We start from the raw sequence: 17462 nt of genomic DNA on the forward strand, positions 1-17462 counted from the left end.
TCTAAATGTGGACACATGGAGTGCCGCAGGGCAAACCGAGACACTCTTGTCTAAGAAAAAACATGTGAAAACGGGGTTGCAGCATCTGCAGTTGAGCGACAACCGCCCCAAAAAACACCGTCAGCTTTTCCATACACACCCTTCAGGAGCCCCACAGCAGCCTCCGGAGAGAGCGTGAAGGAGTCGAGGGAACGGGCTATCTCCAGCAGCCCGTTAAAGTGCTGAGCCATGTGGTCCCGGCATACCGAGCAGATATTGTGGATGGCCTTGGCCGCCGCCGAGGCCAGCCGCCTGTCGCACAGACCTTTCATCAAATAACCCAGCACGGGATCTGCGGAGGAGAAAGCCGGGGTGAGGAGGGGTCCCGGAGACCAGGCTCATCGCAGGGCAGAGGGGTGGCGTGGCAGGAGGGACTCACCCAGGAACTGCGGGTTTCTGTCCACCACCTCGCTCATCTCTCCCACCAGCTCGATGCTGGTGTAGCGGACGGCGGTGTGCACCGTCTCGGGGAGGCGAACCACCCCCTCCAGCACCTCCACCAGGGTCGGGTTGTTCTCCCTGCAGGGAAAAGGCAGCTGGCTTAGCTCCAAGGTGGCTCCCGGACCGTTTCCACAGAGTAGCTGGTTTTATTGAACCCGATCGACTCCCATGTCGCTCAGTATCAGCCAGGCAAACCCTGCTGCCGTGGTGTGCTGGATATTTGGGATGTGGGCTAGTGGGGGGCTCAGGCTGTTGGAGCTGGGTTCCAGACGCACAGCAGCCTCCAGCTTTACCAAACAGAGCAGAAGAAACTAAATACCTCCAGTAAGAATGCTTGTGGCACAAGAACAAAGCTAATTAATCCTCTGGGGACTGCAGAAAGCCAGAGGAGCCTGTTCCCAGTGTGGGAAGGTGCTACAGGGGGAGTCCCGGGCTCCCTGCAGCCCATGTCAGTGGCAGGGCTCTGGCTCGCCTGGCACTGTCTGCCCTCTCATGGCAAGAGCAGAGCTGAGCTCAGTGGAGCCACAGGGCGAGCAAAAACCTTGTGGGACATGCTGGTGGGAAGTGAAGTCCCCTGTGCTCCAGCAGTGCAAGGCCACGCAAGGCTCATGCTCTCAGAAACAAAGGAGAAATAAAAACTGAAGATAAAAACGAGCAAGAATAGCCTTGACATAGATAACGGGAGCCAGTGAGCGTATAGCAATCGTGGTGACTCCCCCAGCCTCCCAGGGAAGGCAGACACGGTGCTCCCAGCCCGGTGAAGGCCAGGCAGGCTGTCCCACCGCATCAGCATGGCTGTCAACACGCAGGAGGACTCGCTGCACTCTCGCCACCCTGGACATTAGCTGTTGACCCTTCCACTACAACAAACCAGGGACAGGAGGTGCTTTCTGAAAAGTGATTTAATCTTCCCTAAAGATACTGGGGAAAACTCTACCTGGAGGTGGAAGGATCTGGATGCAGAAGGATCCCAAAGAACCAGCCTAGGCAAAAACACTTTGCTTTCAGGAGATAAACTAAGGGGAAACAAAACCTTATCCTATTTTACCAGGGCTGAACTCAGGTGTGTGGCATTAAAGTCCCCAGTCAGGCAGAGAGTAGAACTGAGAAGGTCCAACTGCTTCACACAGTCCCAGCTCTGTCCTGGACCTGTATTCCTGGCCAGAAAGCAGAGATCTCTATCCTTGGGCTACAGGACTGCTCCATCAGCAAGGGGTACTGCACTGCTGCAGTACAAACCATGTACGCTGAGGACTATCTGAAATAAAGTGTGGTTTTAAAACGTTTGCTGCCTGGGAAAGCATGTTCCTAGCAGTATCCTTGGGATATTCACAGTATCTCTGCAAAACTCACTTGGAGGCAATGCCTGACCCCACAGCCCTTACAGTCAAGAGCGGGATGGTCAACACTCACTGGTCAACACTCTTAGCTATGGAGGCCATGATGAAGAGGACAGCTTCCGTCACCTCCCAGGGTGGATTCCCATCCTTCAGAGTCGCATAAAGCTGCAAGAAAGAGAATCAGTCACAAAAGCAGCTACAAACACAGCTTGGGGGCATGTGGTCACATATCCCACCCTGTGAGATCGCCACCTGCTCCTCACCTCCTCCCATGCACCTGAAATACCAGACTCCAGGCGTGGACCTGCATAAACCCTCCTGTTCCAGAGACCACCCTGCTATTCTGGGACCACAATAGCTTTCCCCAGCTAGTACCCCAAAGCGTGAGACCTCCTGCTTCTCCCAGAACAGTCCCCACCACCTACTTCAAGACACGGTTGCTTCCTTGTGCATGAGGAGACAATGTGTGTGACCTCCTCCCAACACCGAAGGCCACCAGGGCTCGGCTACCTCCAACACAGCGATGGATGCAAGTGTGCCTCAGGATGCTCCCGCAAACCCACCTGAGCAAAACACTCCACCGATCCCACCAAGAAGATCAGGTCTTTCACCAGGTCCGAGACCCGCATCCGGAACTCCCCAAAATCATCCGTCTCCTCTGGGACACCCTCCTAACAGAGGCGAGGGAGAGGAAAAGGGTGAGAGCAGCTCAGAGAAATCCAGGTTCCCATTCACCCACAGCTAGGACAAGACAAGCAATTGGGTTTTAGAGAAGAGATCCGTCGTTCCTGCCCTCATCTCCCCAGATCAAGCCACTGAAGGGGATCTGAAGGAGAGCCATGCACAAAGGAAACACTAACAGCCTGGCCACACGCTGTGTATTCCTGCTATGACACACAGATGAAGGGATGGAAATCAAGGGGATGAGGAGCCTAGGCAAAGATGGAAGAAGGATAAAGCATCTCAGACTTCAAGGAGAAAAATGACGGTACTGCGGCTAGCGAGCTGTGCAAGCTTTATTCCAACACTAAGGCCCCCAAGCAGGGGACAGCACAGCTTTCCACAGCTCTCAAAACGGGAACCACCTGGGGGGAGGCGGGAGAGGGTCATCCCGCAGCAACTAGACGCCAGAAAGCTCTGTTAGAACAAGAACCAACTTAATGAAAAGAGGTTTAATACAGCAATTTTAATTACTCTCGATCCTCTCTCTGCAATTACTGCAACTGCAGAACTATTACCTGCCGAGCCCTATGGCTACGGAGAGCCATCGGCACGCAGCAGTGAGGACAGATACATCCTACCGCCCTGGCTGCCTCCAGAGGAAACAAAGCAAATGCAGCCTTACGTGGTCTGAATCAAGCTGGCAGTGTCTGGCCAGAGCGTGGAGAAGGCGCTGGATGTAGGCTTTGAAGATGCTGTGGATGACTGCATCGTCTGTCTTGTACAGGTGCTCCCCCAGCCTGTACCAGAAGTTAAATGAAATTTCTACCACCTGTTTAGAAAGAAAAATTCAGCATCTTGTTAGCAACAGAGCATTTTTTCTCTACCCTGCTGCTGCTGCCAACAGCGTGGTGAGGCACTGCAGATTTCCATCGGTGCTGCTTTATCACACGATGAGGAAACATGGACCGGTTCCCCCAGCTTTGCCGATCTCCTCTGCTGCTTGTCACTTAATAAGGGATTTGAAACCCACTGAGTTAATCTGAAAACCTGTCACCAGCCCTCAGAAGTAAAGCCTTTTCTCTGCAAAATTAACATTGAAGCATAAGAACCGTCTCTTGCTTCAAAGTGTGGACATCACCCCATTTCACATGAGTCAAATCTGCCAGCGATAAGTTTTTATCTCCCTGACCTGATTCATGCCCTCCCTCTGTCCTTGCTCACGCATCTGGAGATGTTTAATACCCAGCCTGCCCCAACAAGCTATGGGGCATTTTGCTGCTTGCAGGTACACTGTCATCACCAGAGACACGTTGGTGGAAGAGTTTGCCCACCTCACTGCCTGTGCCTGGAACATTTAATGGTCTAACCATCCCAATGGCCAGCTCAGGGTGCATGCAGGCTCGGGCTAACGATGCGAGGGGGACAGCAACCCCAGACAGGAGCAAACATCTCCAAGAGAGCAGCTCAGGCTGGAAGGTGACGTTGCTCCAAAGCCTACAGCCTCTTTATAAGTAGGGTTATTGCAGAAAAAACAAAAAGAGAGTGCAGATTTTTTTCAGGAGCAGCTGCAGAGCTTCAAGTCCTCCTAAGCATCGCTGGCACAGGACAAGGTCATGCCCAAGGGACACTGAGCTTAACAGAACTGGAAAGGGGACTAAAAGAGTCACCGAGTCCCAGGCAAGCACCACGGAGACCTGGTGAAGCACAGCTACTCCACAATTTCTGTGGCAAACAAGTCCCCAAAGGTTGCATTGCAGCAGCCATCGTTTCTTAGCTAACTCGCCTGCTGGTTCTCAGGTCTGATGTACTTTCAGGGCTCTGAAAGCTTCTGGAAAACAGAGTCCTGGAGAGGGCACTAGCTCATTCCACACCCTGCTCCCATCCATCACTTCAAGGGCTGCATCCCTCCCCCAGTGGGACCTTAAACACGGAGGGAAGGAAGGGAGCACACCCCAGCAAATCCCAGCTGGCACCTCCCTGCTCCCTGTGTCAGATCCAGCAGGACAACCCCTCTGCAAAGGAACCTCTGTCTGCTGAATACAGACACGAGTCAGCCAAGGATCAGCTACTGGGATTCAACTAACAGTTTTGGAAGAATAAAAGGGGGGTTTAAGAGGAGACTGCAGCTTAAATACAATGTTCGGTACTTAAGGCAGGACGGTCAGGGAGCTGTGATGCAAAACAGCATTTAACTTACTTAGAGGGCAAAGTTACCATAAGCTACACTGCAATCCCCGCAAAGCTTAACTTAAGTTGAACACGTGGAAAGAAAATAACAGCGGCTTTCATAGCTGTACTCGCAGTACTGCACATCCAGGATGCTGGGAAGGGGAAGCTAAGTCAGATTTCTGTATCACAAATGCAGAGCAGGCATTTCAGGGCCAGCAGCTCACAGGAACTGAAGCCTCCCAACCACGTGGCAACAGAAGAGAAAGATTTTTTCCACTGACTCAACTCTGGACAAGTGAGATGTGGCGATAGGGATGAGGAGAGGAACACGGGTAAACCTCACTCACCTCGTACTGCGGGTGACCTGCACAGATCAGCAGCAGCTCCAGCGTCCGCAGGTCACCCAGCCCTTGGCCTGGCGTACAAACGATTTTATCTAGGAACGTCTCGCACAGCTCGGTGAAAACACGGCAATAATTGAGCACCCTGGTGGAGAAAAAAAACAGGGCACAAGTCAGAAAGATCTTCCAAGTGGGACCAGATATCCCAGCACAGGAGAGATTTGCTCCGTGCAGGTAATGTGCCCTGGAGCCTCATCTTGGACCAAGAAATATCGACTTCTGCTTTAGCTTTCCGTCAGCAGTTGGGCAACACTTAAATAGGGGAACTTGGCTTTGTTCAGAAGTAGGTGAAAACACTGTGTTCCAATAAGCAAATATTACGAAATTTTCATATTACCCACAGCATCTGAGAAAACTTCTCCAAAATCACAGCATCGGGTGACAAGGCACAGGACATCTGCTACAAAACAGCTGGAGTCTAATTCAGCACCCGGAAGGTGCCACGTTTCAGAAGACAAATACACAAACCTACTTTAAAAATAAACCCCGGATGTCCCATTGCCCCATTGTCCAGGGGACAGCGCTGTGTAAAAACACAGGCTGCTCTTAACACAAAAAACAATTTAGCGGCCGAGTTGAACTACAAGCTTTACTCTGCTTTAAGACTGCAGAACCAGACAGAAGAGTGAACAACTTGGAGCCACAGCACGGTGTGATGGAGGAAGCATGGCATCAAACCAAGGATGACTCCTCCCCAATAAAACAATTTCAAATCGGGGATTTGGGGGAGAGATCCAAGATAAGCCATTAGACCTGGGCTTTGGTTTTAGTATGCCTGTTCTGGAGAGGTTTAGGGAATCCAAAAACAACATGCATCCAGAGATGTGCTGCAAGCACACCCTAACGCCTGTCTTAAAGACAGAGGCGAGTTCCCCATGTGAGATGTTTTGTTTTGTTTTTTTTTAATCCCAAAAGGCTTCACCCTTTACACAACACCAGCTCTGCAGCATATCCCCAGGAGCAGATCAAATACAGCGAGATGTCACCAGTGCTGTCAGCAGGGCCTTTATACAATACCTGGAAGCGTTTAGGGGAGACTACCTTCTCTGACAGAGACTAGAGAACAGATGCTACTAATTATACTGTGCCCCAGCAATTCCTGGAGATGAAAGCTTTCACATTTATCAGAAAGTCACAGACCGAAGAGATGCTATTGCAGAGTCAATTTTACCAGGCAGAGAGGATATTATAACAAACTTTTACATGCCTGACAACTGAAGACTAATTCTATTGGTGTTAAATGGAAGGATAAACAGGAACAGATGCTACTATAATTTTCAATTTCAAAAGGGCTAACTTTGAGGAGTAACTACTCATTTCGTTTGTGGAAATCTCGTTTAACATGGCAGATGCTTGGAATTTCCTTAAGTCAAAGGCACATACGTTATCTGGGCTTTGCGCTGAAACAAAGGGAGAGGGGATGCTTGTTGAGTTCTTGAGACTAAGTCATCAGAAAAGCCTCTGCAGTGAGCCAAGTGCCTCCAAGCAGCTGAAGGGCTGCCAGGGAGGAGGACTGAAAAGCAGACAGCTGGATTTTGCAAGGCAAGATGAGCAGAGATCAAGCGACAATTGCCAGAAGCCAAACCAGTGCCAGACCCTGCCAAGGACGGTCACAAAAACAGCACAGGATTTTTCAGCTGTAATAAACAGCTGGTGGAATTGCTGCGCACTGAAGACACCGGCACAATTAAAGATTTGTGGCATAGCTCTAACTATGTGAATACACATCAGTTTTCAATACCGTGGCTGAACAGGAGAGACAAAGGCAGGAGGAATGAGGAGGCTGTTTAGATGCAAGAATCTACTAACCTCCAGGGTGGAAGGAGTGGAGACTGGCTAACTGCCATCCCAGGAGTCAAAAATCGGACACTGGACATCTGTCCTACAGCTTCATTGCTGGTCTTGTGGTTTCCATCCATGGCAACACCTTGCACAGCCACAAAACGCGCTCGTATTTGGCATTGGGGACACAGGGTCTGGCAAATACAGGCCAATTAATCTGCCCTCAGTAGCACAAGCAAGTTCCTACATAGTTTTCCAAATACATGGAAGTTGGAGGGAAATGGGCTAAACCCAACAGGAGTTTACCAAAAATAGACTGGACCCATCTAATTCTTATCAGTAATATTTTAAAATAGGAGAAGTGGAGCAGAACAGATCATGGTGTGACACAGAAGCTGGTTAAACTGGATAAAGCACAGCTGAGGGCAGGGATGAACAGTTGGCTAGCGGGGTGGTTAGCAGGCTGGGCTGAAGAGGAAATACCAGTTTGGTACTAGGGAGGTTCCAGATCACTCTCACAACTGATCTTGTCTAAGTTCATTAGCGACAGCCACATAAAGAAAGAAGAGCAAGCAATAATGGTGGATGCAGTATCTGTGCAGAAGAAAAATGAAAACCATCTAAATTTGAGCAGGAAAAGTTGTCCGCTTCTGACAACTTGTGGATGGACTCAGTCACAGGATGACCAAAACACTGACACCGCGAGGTGATGAGAAAGGCAAGAGATGCCAGGCAAGGCGTTGCCTGCACACAGGGATGCCACAATGCCAACACACAGGAGCGAGATCCCTCCTGGAGCAGCACGTACCTCTCAGGCCCTTCTGCTCAAGGAAGTTAAATTCAGAACGAGAGCACTAAAGATCACCCAGGGAAAAGAAAGCCATCTCAGGACTGAAAGAGCTGGGCTTGTTTATGCAAACTCAAGGCTGGCTGCTTCCTACCTACAAATGCATCTGGGAATAAGCACCAGCTGGGGAGCTATTCAAGTTAAGACAATGTTGGCAAAAGAGAATAGGCATGAACTGGCCTAGAATCAACCGAGGCTGAAGATCAGAGGGTTTCCAATCAGAGCAGCAACATCTCGTAGCAGCCAACATCCAGGAAGCTCTGGTTTCAGTGTGCTTGATCAAGGTATGATGGCTACAGTTTCTTGTAAGTCAAGAATGAGGGGCTGTTGACCCAGCCGGCACATCCAGTCCTCTTTCCATTGTTAACAGCTGAGCCAGGTATGGACATTTGTGGAGAGGAAGCAGTAGGAGAAACAGATTGCTTCTAAACTCTATTTTAAGGCTGGCAACACATCAGCTGCACCTCAGGATACTTCCCTTGTGCTTTGCCCACTGCAAGGAAGACCAAGCGTCCCAACAAGCCGAGTCTGGTGACAGTCTAACTCTCTGCCAAAGCCTGAGCTGAGCGCACACGCCTGGAACACAAATCGGTGCACCAAGGGCAAGGAAGTCATTTGCTCACTTGTCCTCATTCAACAAATACTTATTTGCATAAGAGACTTCGGTGCACGGCACGCAAACAGCGCGGATTCCAAAAATAACCGCAGACAGACACCGTGACAGTTAATTACTGTACCTCTCCTTCCTTTCCGGGCACAGCCACGGCTGCAAGTTCACTTACTTGTCTAGGTCCTCACGTGCTACAGCCATGTGGTAGGCACTCTCAAGAGTGAGGACACCTTGGAAAAGCTGCAAGGCCAGGGGAAGGTTCGTCTCCACGTTCTCAATGGCGTAGAGGGCTGAGCACACGCAATCTGAAGCGGCTTCGTGGAGGTTTGATGATGTCTTGTCTTGTTGCTGCAATGAACAAGAAGCAGAAGAGCCCAGTGATTATATGTGAAATGAGATGGTAATGGAAAAACTAGTCTTTTGTTGTTCCTGAAATACTTTGTAGAGCTTCTGCATAGCCACAGCTCCCAATAACTCACTCCTACCCTACAAAGCCTATGCTGCTTTACCACCGCGGACACTTGAGGTCAAAACTGGCCCAATGGGACCCTACCAAGTCCTCCCTGGGAGAGGCAAACACAGGAGGAAAAATGCCAACCGAAATCCACAGCAGTTCAGAAGGAAAGAAAATGTTGTGCTACTCGTTACCCTGGCCAGGTCATAGAATCATAGAATATCTCAAGTTGGAAGGGACCCATAAGGATCATCAAGTCCTCAGTGAAGAAGGAGACAAGGTTTCTCACAAGAACGTGTAAAATATTTATCATTGTGAGGGTCTGAGGGTGAACAAGTGGATTTCAGGCCCCGCCTGGTAGAGGTTTATAGTGATTGTGCAAGGCTGATTTAACAGGCGCTTTAATGGCTCCCGTGGAGCCCCGAGCAATTAAGGAGGGAGACAAGACTGGCATACTAAGAAGGAGGAGAGAGCAAACAGCGAAGCCCAGAGAGGAAACAAAGGAGCAGTAACTCTGTGTGTGCCTCTGTCCTTTCACATGAGATCTCAACGCGTTTGGAAAACAATTCATGGTCCCGCGTGAAGCTGGAAGGGGAGGAAGGAAAAATGCCTTATTTAAAAGCAACATTAACACAATAAAAAGGCTGGTGAGCCAAACGCCCTGTCCTGGGGGAGAGGGGTTTCTGCTGCAGCACTGCTTGGGAGCTGGGTCCCTGCATGAATATTGTCTGTTCCTTTTCCCACTGAATGGGAACCCTCATCTGCATTTGTCATTATTTGAATCTGCACCATGGAATAGATGCAAATGAGGGATCCCGTTTAACAACGAGCGGAGGAATAGACAATTCCTGCGCTGGGTCACAGGTCCAGGCAGTGCCGCAGCAGAAACCTCTGTCCTCCGGGAATTTGTCCTTTCTGGTTGTTCAGTTCCTTGCCCTCCCTGTCACAGCGATGCGGGATTCTCCTAACCTCCCTGTTTCACTGGCCTCTTCAGCTCTCCTGCATTCAGATAGGACAAAAAAATCCAACAACCCCAAACACCTTCAGTAGTTAATTTTCCAAGGTGAAAATGTCAGAAAAGGAATAAAGTATTATTTTATAGAAAATCTGGAAAGAAAACAAAACAAACCAAAAAACCCCTGATTTTAGTATTAAACAAATGCAGTTTCTTCAACAACAGACAACAGCCAAAACTAACCAATGATCAAACCCATGAGGATGGCAAACTTACTTCAACAATGCATTGAACAAATGTATTTTGCTCAGAGCCCCATAAAACAATTTGGTTTGGAGCAAGGACCAAGCACAGTGTGTTTCAGACCAAAACTCCCTCTCTCAAAGTCTAAGTATGCTCAAAAGTACAGCTGGCACCTACTGTGGCAGCAGTGGCAACCCACGGTAATGGCTAGAAACGGTCATTTCTCAGATGTTCAATCTTCTATTCTGCTCTGAACGGTTTGCAACCACCACAGAAAAATGGAACCTGGCTCCCGCTTGAGATAGACAAGATATCTGCTTAATATAGGCTCCAAAATTGATGATTAGTACAGTAGGATTAAGGAGAACAGATATAAATAGAAGATTAAATAGTCTTTGAACTTTTTTCTTGATGTACTGTCTGCCAGCGAGTGTAGTAACGAGTTTAAGGAGATGAAAGGATCATTCATGGCGATGTAGCAGGAAGGTTCCTGCGACCCAACACCTTTGTCTCTGTGGCAGCTCTGCCTCAGCCCGACACGCCGCAGAGAGCGGCGACCTCCACTCTCCCCCATTGCCATCTGCCCGGCCAGCTCCACAGGAACAGCCCCCATTTCATTCCCAAGTGGTGCGGCGAGAAGGTGTATCATGGGCACCACTTAACAGGAAAGCTCTCGTGGGGATAGCTGAGCCAGGTGGCTGAGAAGGGCTTCAGTAAAACCAGGCAAGGGCAGCTGCTCAGGAGAGATTTCAGCGTCTTTCATGCCTGCCCAAGAACAGGGAATGATTCTCGCCTCTGAGCATATTCTCTGGGTCAAAATAGAAGATGGGGAGGAAAGAATAATCCTGAAGGAGCTGCAGAGTCTCTTTTCTCCATGCAAATAGCCAAACACACATGTCCTTTTTGTTTGCATCTGAAAGCTCTGCCAATACTTTCTGTCCATTAGCCTTGTCCCCACATCACAAATCCTGAACTAAGGACCAAGCACACAGGCAGAGGAAACCCTGAAGTGTACTTCTGTTTTCACCCTTGAGAGATTGGCCAATATCAGGTGTTACTTATGTGCTGTCTTCTAAGCTTCCCAGGGCTAACAGGAGGCAGGGAAGATGTATGGAAACTCACAGCGGCAGCCAGAAGAGGACTCTTGCTGTGCACTGCTGTTCTCTGACTGTCCTCCAAGGTGGACAACCGGTACAAAAGGAAGATCATCATTTCAGGCAGTGCAGATCTGTTACTGTGCACAGAGAACTTGCACTTCCCTGCCTGCTAGCAGAGAGGGACAGCCCGCTCTACAGAGCTGATCAAGGTAAAGAGGGAATCAGAGGGTTCCTGCTCAAGACAGGAGGGATGAAATTCACCTTCCACACCTCAGTCACTCTTGGATTTAAAAGTGACACCGTCCTGGTACCCAAGGCCCACCACCACCTCATTTCCCAACAGAAATACTCACCAGCACCTCGAAGAGGAGTGACAGTAACTTGCTGTTTGCCATGAAGGTGCTATCCAGGACACCCAGGTTGAACCAGCTCCCCAGGCAGCGGAAGATTTTGATGAGCATCTTCTCATCATTGCCTGCTTTCTCCACACACGTCATCTAAAGCAGGACAAGGAAGAACTGCTTAGGACCCCAGCTCCAACAGGTAATTTCACAACCAAAATAATAAATAACTTTGGGAAAGCCATCCTGGAGTCTCTACAATTAGCATCAAGAACCCCACTCATGACACTTAGCAAGATATAGGGGGCCTGGGACCGTCAGAAGTGAGCCCTCCAAAAGGCAGCGACAACTTTCAGCAATCAAGCAGCAGTGTTGTACCTACATGGAAGCAGAACTCTGACCATGACCAAAGACACCTGAGGATGCCCACACCAGCAGAGAAGACTTTTTCACCTGCCTAGGGTGACCATGTCCCCACGCTGCTTCTGTAATCGGGAACACGACAGTTCTGCAAACATCCTCTCAACAGCACGTGGACTTTGAGCATCCTCTCAAACGCCACACGAAGCACATTCGAGAAAGCAGAGTGCTTCCAACATCCCCATCCCCGAATGAAGTAGCCCTGGACTTGGTCAGATGTAGGGGCAGAGCCAAAAACCTCTCAGTCAACTTCAGCTGCTGTTACAGAAGCGAGAAAAGCAGTTGGAGTGTTTTCATTTGTTCCCAGCCCATCAGTTTTCTGCAGAATCCTGTCTCAGACTGGTGGAGCAGAGACATGAGTTTCATACATGATAAATCCCTAAACTCACTCAAATCTCAATTTCATATTCCCCACCACAAAACAACCGCTGTCAAAGAGAATATCGGTCCTGAGGGTCAAACCTACCCCAAAGGTCAACCTGAGGACAGCCCAAACACACCATCGCAGTGTCATTCCAGTGATGGTCAACACTCCTGCTACACAACAGCACCTTAACAGCAACCCTTACCAAAACCTAACACCAGAGGAAGCGCTGATCTTGCCAGGCTAAGGGAAAGGAAGAATAAGTGGACAGGTAGGACCTGGAGAAGCATCCTAGACTCCCCTCTCCCCAAAAGAAAGACTAGACTGGCCAAGCAATCCTGCACATGACAGCTTCCAGAGATCCTTGCTTGACAGTTCAATCCTGAAGGCAAAATGTCGTACTTCATCACAGTCCCTGTACAATTTTTTAAAACCCCATTTTATAACTCAAGAAAGTAAATTTAGCATTTAAATCCTATGCAGAAAATTTAAGTTTGCTGTTCAGGCAAGTGGTTGAAATGCTTGTGCTGGAATTTACCACAAAAGCTCCAGGCAGATGCAGAAGAATTCTGAACAGAGAGTCTTACGACAGGGCTATGACCCTTGGCGATCCAACACCGGGGCCTTGCGCTGTCTCCGGTAAGGCTTCGAGCAGCCAGAGCGAGGTGATGTTGCCTGTCTCACCGATGTGACAGCCAGACTTCTCCGAGACCTCCTAGGAGGAACGCTGAGGGCTGGAGACAGCTCAGAGGGGCGATACAGCACAGGGATTCGAGGAAGGTGAAAAAAGTTTTGGAAGTGAGTGAGGACTTGTTCAAAGACAGCTAAGCCTATGAAAAAGTGGAACTGGGCTCCCCTAATGGCTGTGGTGGTAATGGCATGGACCTGTGCTGGGATGAATACAGCATAAGGCGGGGAAGAGAGTCTTCTCAAGCAAGACCTGAGCTGCTATTGAGCAGAGGATACAGCTCAGCTCTGTGTCCTGATACATCCTGGATCATCATGATTCCCCTTCCTTCGGAGTTACTGGAGTAACTCCAGAGAATGAATCCTCCTTCCCAGGCTTCCATGGGGAAAGCCAAAACCAGACATTGCGCAAAGACGAAACATCCACCAGAAGTGTCTGCCACGCTCATATCTCTATTCTAGATACCCTCTGTGGCTGTCTTAACCACAGACCCAGAAAAAGCAGTGTGGAAACAGAACGGGGACCTTTTGCAAAGGTTTCAGATGCAAACTTAAACTCAACCCCCCTTACCACTACTCCACCCTTTTCTCCAAATTAAACAAAGGAAAACTGCTGGGGGTTGAGTTTGTGTTGGGTCTCATCAGAGAAGGGGATTCAGAAAGGGAAGGGATATTGGGGAGGGACTGCAGCTAACATCTGAGAGGCAGGAGGGGATGAATGAAATGGCAGGTTACACGAGTCTGGAGGAAGATGAAGCAATGCACCACAAGAAGACAGGCTTCTCTGGGCAGAGAATCAAATCCGAGGGCAAGCACCCCCCTTCTCTCTGGCTCCTGAGAGAAAGCCCAGAGCCTTATTTCTGTGCAGCACAGTACTGGGGACGTGCAAAGATGCTGCACGCTGGAGCTATTAAAGACATAAAGAAGTATCAGTTGAGGAGAAGAGAACATGGTCATAAGTAAAACTGAAACCTTACAGTTTTGCTCATCAATGAGGAGAAAATCTAAATGACAGTCTAACAGCAAAGGGAGATCGTGATTCTGTAATTTGGAGAAATGGCATAAAAAAGCACTGCAAAACATGGGTCATTTCACATGGATAAAGTATGAAGGATCCTAAAGGCTAAGGTTCCTCCTATCTTCAACAGCTACAATTCCACTAACAAAGGAGTACTGACCAGCAGGCTAGCAGGGCAAGAGGGAGGCACCTGGCAGAGAGATGGGGAGACCACAGACCCAAGAGCGCAGGGCAGCCAAGCAGGGAAAGACAAGGCTGCAGAGCAGAGAAACGACTGCTGACAAGACACTGCAATTAAACGCACCAAACCTCAACTCCGTCTGGAGCACAGTGACATTAACCAGCTGCTTGGTGGAATTACAGACTTGCTACGTGCTGCCGAGGGTACGTTATCTTTCCTTCTTTAGATAAGCAGCGTGAAATGGTAGACATTAACGGGAAGCTCTGGAGGCTATGGCACATGCTCCGTTTGCAGCCTGAGTCAGGGATCAGGTTGGCTACTCATTTACTGAGGTCAAACAACACTGAAGAACATGAGAAGTCTCTCTGGAAAGGAAGGAGCCAGCAAGGAGCATTTCTTTTCAGTCCCTGAAGTAATTCACCTCAATGCTTATTCTCTGCTCCCCAAACTTGCCCTGTTTTGGGGCCCACAACAATCTTGTTCTTAGACAGCATGAATGCTCCACAAATGGGGAAACCTTTGAAGAAGAACCAGGAGATTCAACTACCGTCTCCCTGTTTGGCCTGCAGCTAAATGTATAACCTCAGCTTATCACACGACGGTCAGAAATTAGGCATGCACTTACGTTTGAAAGGGGCATGAGAAGAGAGAGAAATCACAGTTAAGTACCTGAATGACCTTCTTCTACCACATATAGAGAGAGATGTGTGTGTGAATCCAGAGATGATCTAGAGATCTGCGTACGCAACCCCATAACAGGCTGAAATAATTTCTTAACCATCAAATAACCCAAAACTACCAGAGCCTGTGCAGGAATCCAGTCCTAGCCAACCATGGGACCGACAGTCCAGGAGACTAAAGACCTTTTCCTGACCTTAAAGTACACAGTGCCAGAAGACAAGCCTCCACGCTCCGTACCACCAGCTAAAACAATGCAGTCCTCACACGGACAGTCCAGTTGAGAGGATGAGAAAGTTATTAAATTTCCATAACTAGCTCCATTTTCAATCCAGTGCTGACAACAGGAACCTGACTGTGATTTTGATCTGCTTGGAACCAAAATATATAAAATCAGCTTGTTTCACGCAGACCAGCTTTTTGATCACATCCAACCTGGAATAATCTGATTCGGAGATGTGGAGGGGGAGAAGAAGCAGCATGAACTTCTTTAGCAGTTGACCAGGGCTCGGTCGCTGCTCAGTCTCCTTACCAGCAGAGAGATGACCGTGCTGGAATAGTACGCCAGATCTTCTATGATTTCGGTACGGCGGTTGGCTCCAATGCGCAAGGATCTGCTGTGAACCTCTTCTGGCAGCACCGTGAGGATTTCCAGCAGAAAGGGCAGTGATGTTACATCATTGCTGTACCTGAAACAACAGGGAAGAAGGACAGCGCATGAAGGCAGGTGACAGTCAAGTGCATGCAGAAAACCTAAATACTGGCAAGTAGGTTAATGGTACAGTGAAAGATAGAGGGGCATTTCAAAGAGACTCAGCAAAAGTGTTACTGCAAACACACTCCAGTGTCCAGCTGCAAGGGCAGAGCACAGTCAAGAAGAGCCTCCATCAGTGGTTTAGCTCAAGACTTTTCAACAGAAAAAATGACAAAAGCTTTCCCAGCCCACCAGCACATCAAGTCAAAGTGCCATTACCCAGACAAATCAACTTCCATACTGCTACAGAAATACCACTGGGCCACCTCAGCACGGTGATCTGCCCAAACAAGGCAGTCTCAGCATATGGCATCCCATGTAGGCAAACACAGGGCAGTGAAAATGCTGTCACACAGAAATTGGGCATTACTGCACCAGCCAAGCGAGCGCCTCGGGACACCCAACAGTAGCAGCAGATGACTCGACCTCGCTGTTCAATGCTGCACTACGGCTAAAGCTGGGAGGGGATGAGGGATCATCGTGTAACAAAAACAGGGATGAGGAAAATCGCTGAGTCTCAGAAAGCCGTGTCCACAGAAGCGTGCACAGCCTCTCTGTTACACAGAGCCACAGACAGCCCTATCTCTCCCTCCAGACCATCTCCCTACCATGATCCAAGACACTTTAAATTATTAATCAAGAAAGAAAAACTTTCTTATCGTCAGGCTGTTTGCTGCTGTGTGTCTTTTTGGACCACGCAGGTCTACCCACTCAACATTTACTCAAGGAACAATTTGGAGTTTAATGATACAATTACTTACTTTTCAACCAGTGTTTGTACACAGCCTTTCCAAGAAGCCATTTGCAGGGCAAGGTCTGCTATTGCTAAAGCAAGCTGAAAGGGGAAGAGGAAAAAAAAACAAAAACACAGCTAAGTGCAGTGACTGATGAAATCTGCCCAACAGCACAGGAGAAAGGATGCTGCAACCATCAGACCTGAGCTTGGCAGGGCTGGCAGGTAACTCCAAGCCTGCAGAGGCAGGATATTAATACACAATATCCCTGTTGTGTGCACAGTCCCTGCGGTTAACTGCAGAACGCCCACCACCCCGATGGGATGATATTCTCTGCTGGGCTATTTAGGGGCTGAACAGGCAACCTTGCCTCAGTCTGCACAGTGTCAGACATCCCAGTGCCACAGAAACGTATTGATAACGGGAATGATGTATAGAGAACAAACAGATTTCAGAGAACGTGCCAGCACCTCAGGAGAAATCCACCCATCACCCAGGGTGCTGCTGGGCAGACCAACGCTTTGTCTCCATTGCAGAGCACAGGGAAAACCCCAGGAACAGCTGCTCCTCCTCTCAGCCTCTCCAAACAGCAAACAAGAGGATAAAGTAATTGATTTAACTACAGGAACCAGATAATGAAGGAGGGCAAACAATTCCATTCTGGCAGACATGACCGGGCTGGCTGCAGCCATCAACCTTCTCTGTTCTCCATACTGAAGGAAAAGGAGCCAGAGTTGTCTCAGTCTCAGAGAAAGTCAAAAGTGACAAAAGCTGGAGCTGGCCACCATCGGTGTGACCTGCAGCATCTATTCTTCCTCCCCCTGGCTGGTGATTACTGTAAGAAACGGCTCTAGCAGAGCTGCAGCACAAGCCTGGCTACCAGTCTGCTCTCAACAGCAAGTTCAGACTGAATGGTCCAGGCTTTGCTGCTGCGAGCAGCCTCAGCCCTCTCTCGCTCGCAGACATTTAGAGAGCAGCTCCTTCCAACCCTCTGCTCAGCACCTACCTGGGTGACGATGACCGGTGACAGGTCTTTCAAGTTCTGGATGTGGGACAGCAAAGAGTCCCGTAACGAAGCATGGGAATCCGTGGGGAGTTCGTAGAAGGAAGTCTGGATCTTCATCTTCATGGTCTGCGCCGCAAAGTAGCACGACTCCACATCCTGACGGATCTGCAGCAACTGGTCGGAGATCTCCCAGGCGTGGACCTGGAAGCAAAGCACGGCATCGTCAGCGAGCAGGCAG

At 49.2% G+C, this 17462-nt stretch overlaps 1 protein-coding gene across 2 annotated transcripts in view; it reads right to left on the reverse strand.

Annotated features, from left to right (window-relative positions):
- TNPO3 (transportin 3) overlaps positions 1 to 17462 on the reverse strand; it is a 42834-nt gene that overhangs the window by 8055 nt on the left and 17317 nt on the right. For both annotated transcript variants that reach the window (XM_075024506.1, XM_075024507.1), the window contains exons 2-12: positions 17225 to 17425; positions 16246 to 16319; positions 15263 to 15419; positions 11395 to 11538; positions 8465 to 8640; positions 5000 to 5138; positions 3166 to 3312; positions 2384 to 2491; positions 1894 to 1985; positions 419 to 558; positions 140 to 331 (exon numbers count right to left, since the gene is read on the reverse strand). In XM_075024506.1, the coding sequence (XP_074880607.1) occupies positions 140 to 331; positions 419 to 558; positions 1894 to 1985; positions 2384 to 2491; positions 3166 to 3312; positions 5000 to 5138; positions 8465 to 8640; positions 11395 to 11538; positions 15263 to 15419; positions 16246 to 16319; positions 17225 to 17425 (1570 nt within the window). The remainder of the gene's footprint in view (positions 1 to 139; positions 332 to 418; positions 559 to 1893; positions 1986 to 2383; positions 2492 to 3165; positions 3313 to 4999; positions 5139 to 8464; positions 8641 to 11394; positions 11539 to 15262; positions 15420 to 16245; positions 16320 to 17224; positions 17426 to 17462) is intronic.

Source organism: Buteo buteo, chromosome 4 (genome assembly GCF_964188355.1).
Source record: "Buteo buteo chromosome 4, bButBut1.hap1.1, whole genome shotgun sequence".
Taxonomy (NCBI): domain Eukaryota; kingdom Metazoa; phylum Chordata; class Aves; order Accipitriformes; family Accipitridae; genus Buteo; species Buteo buteo.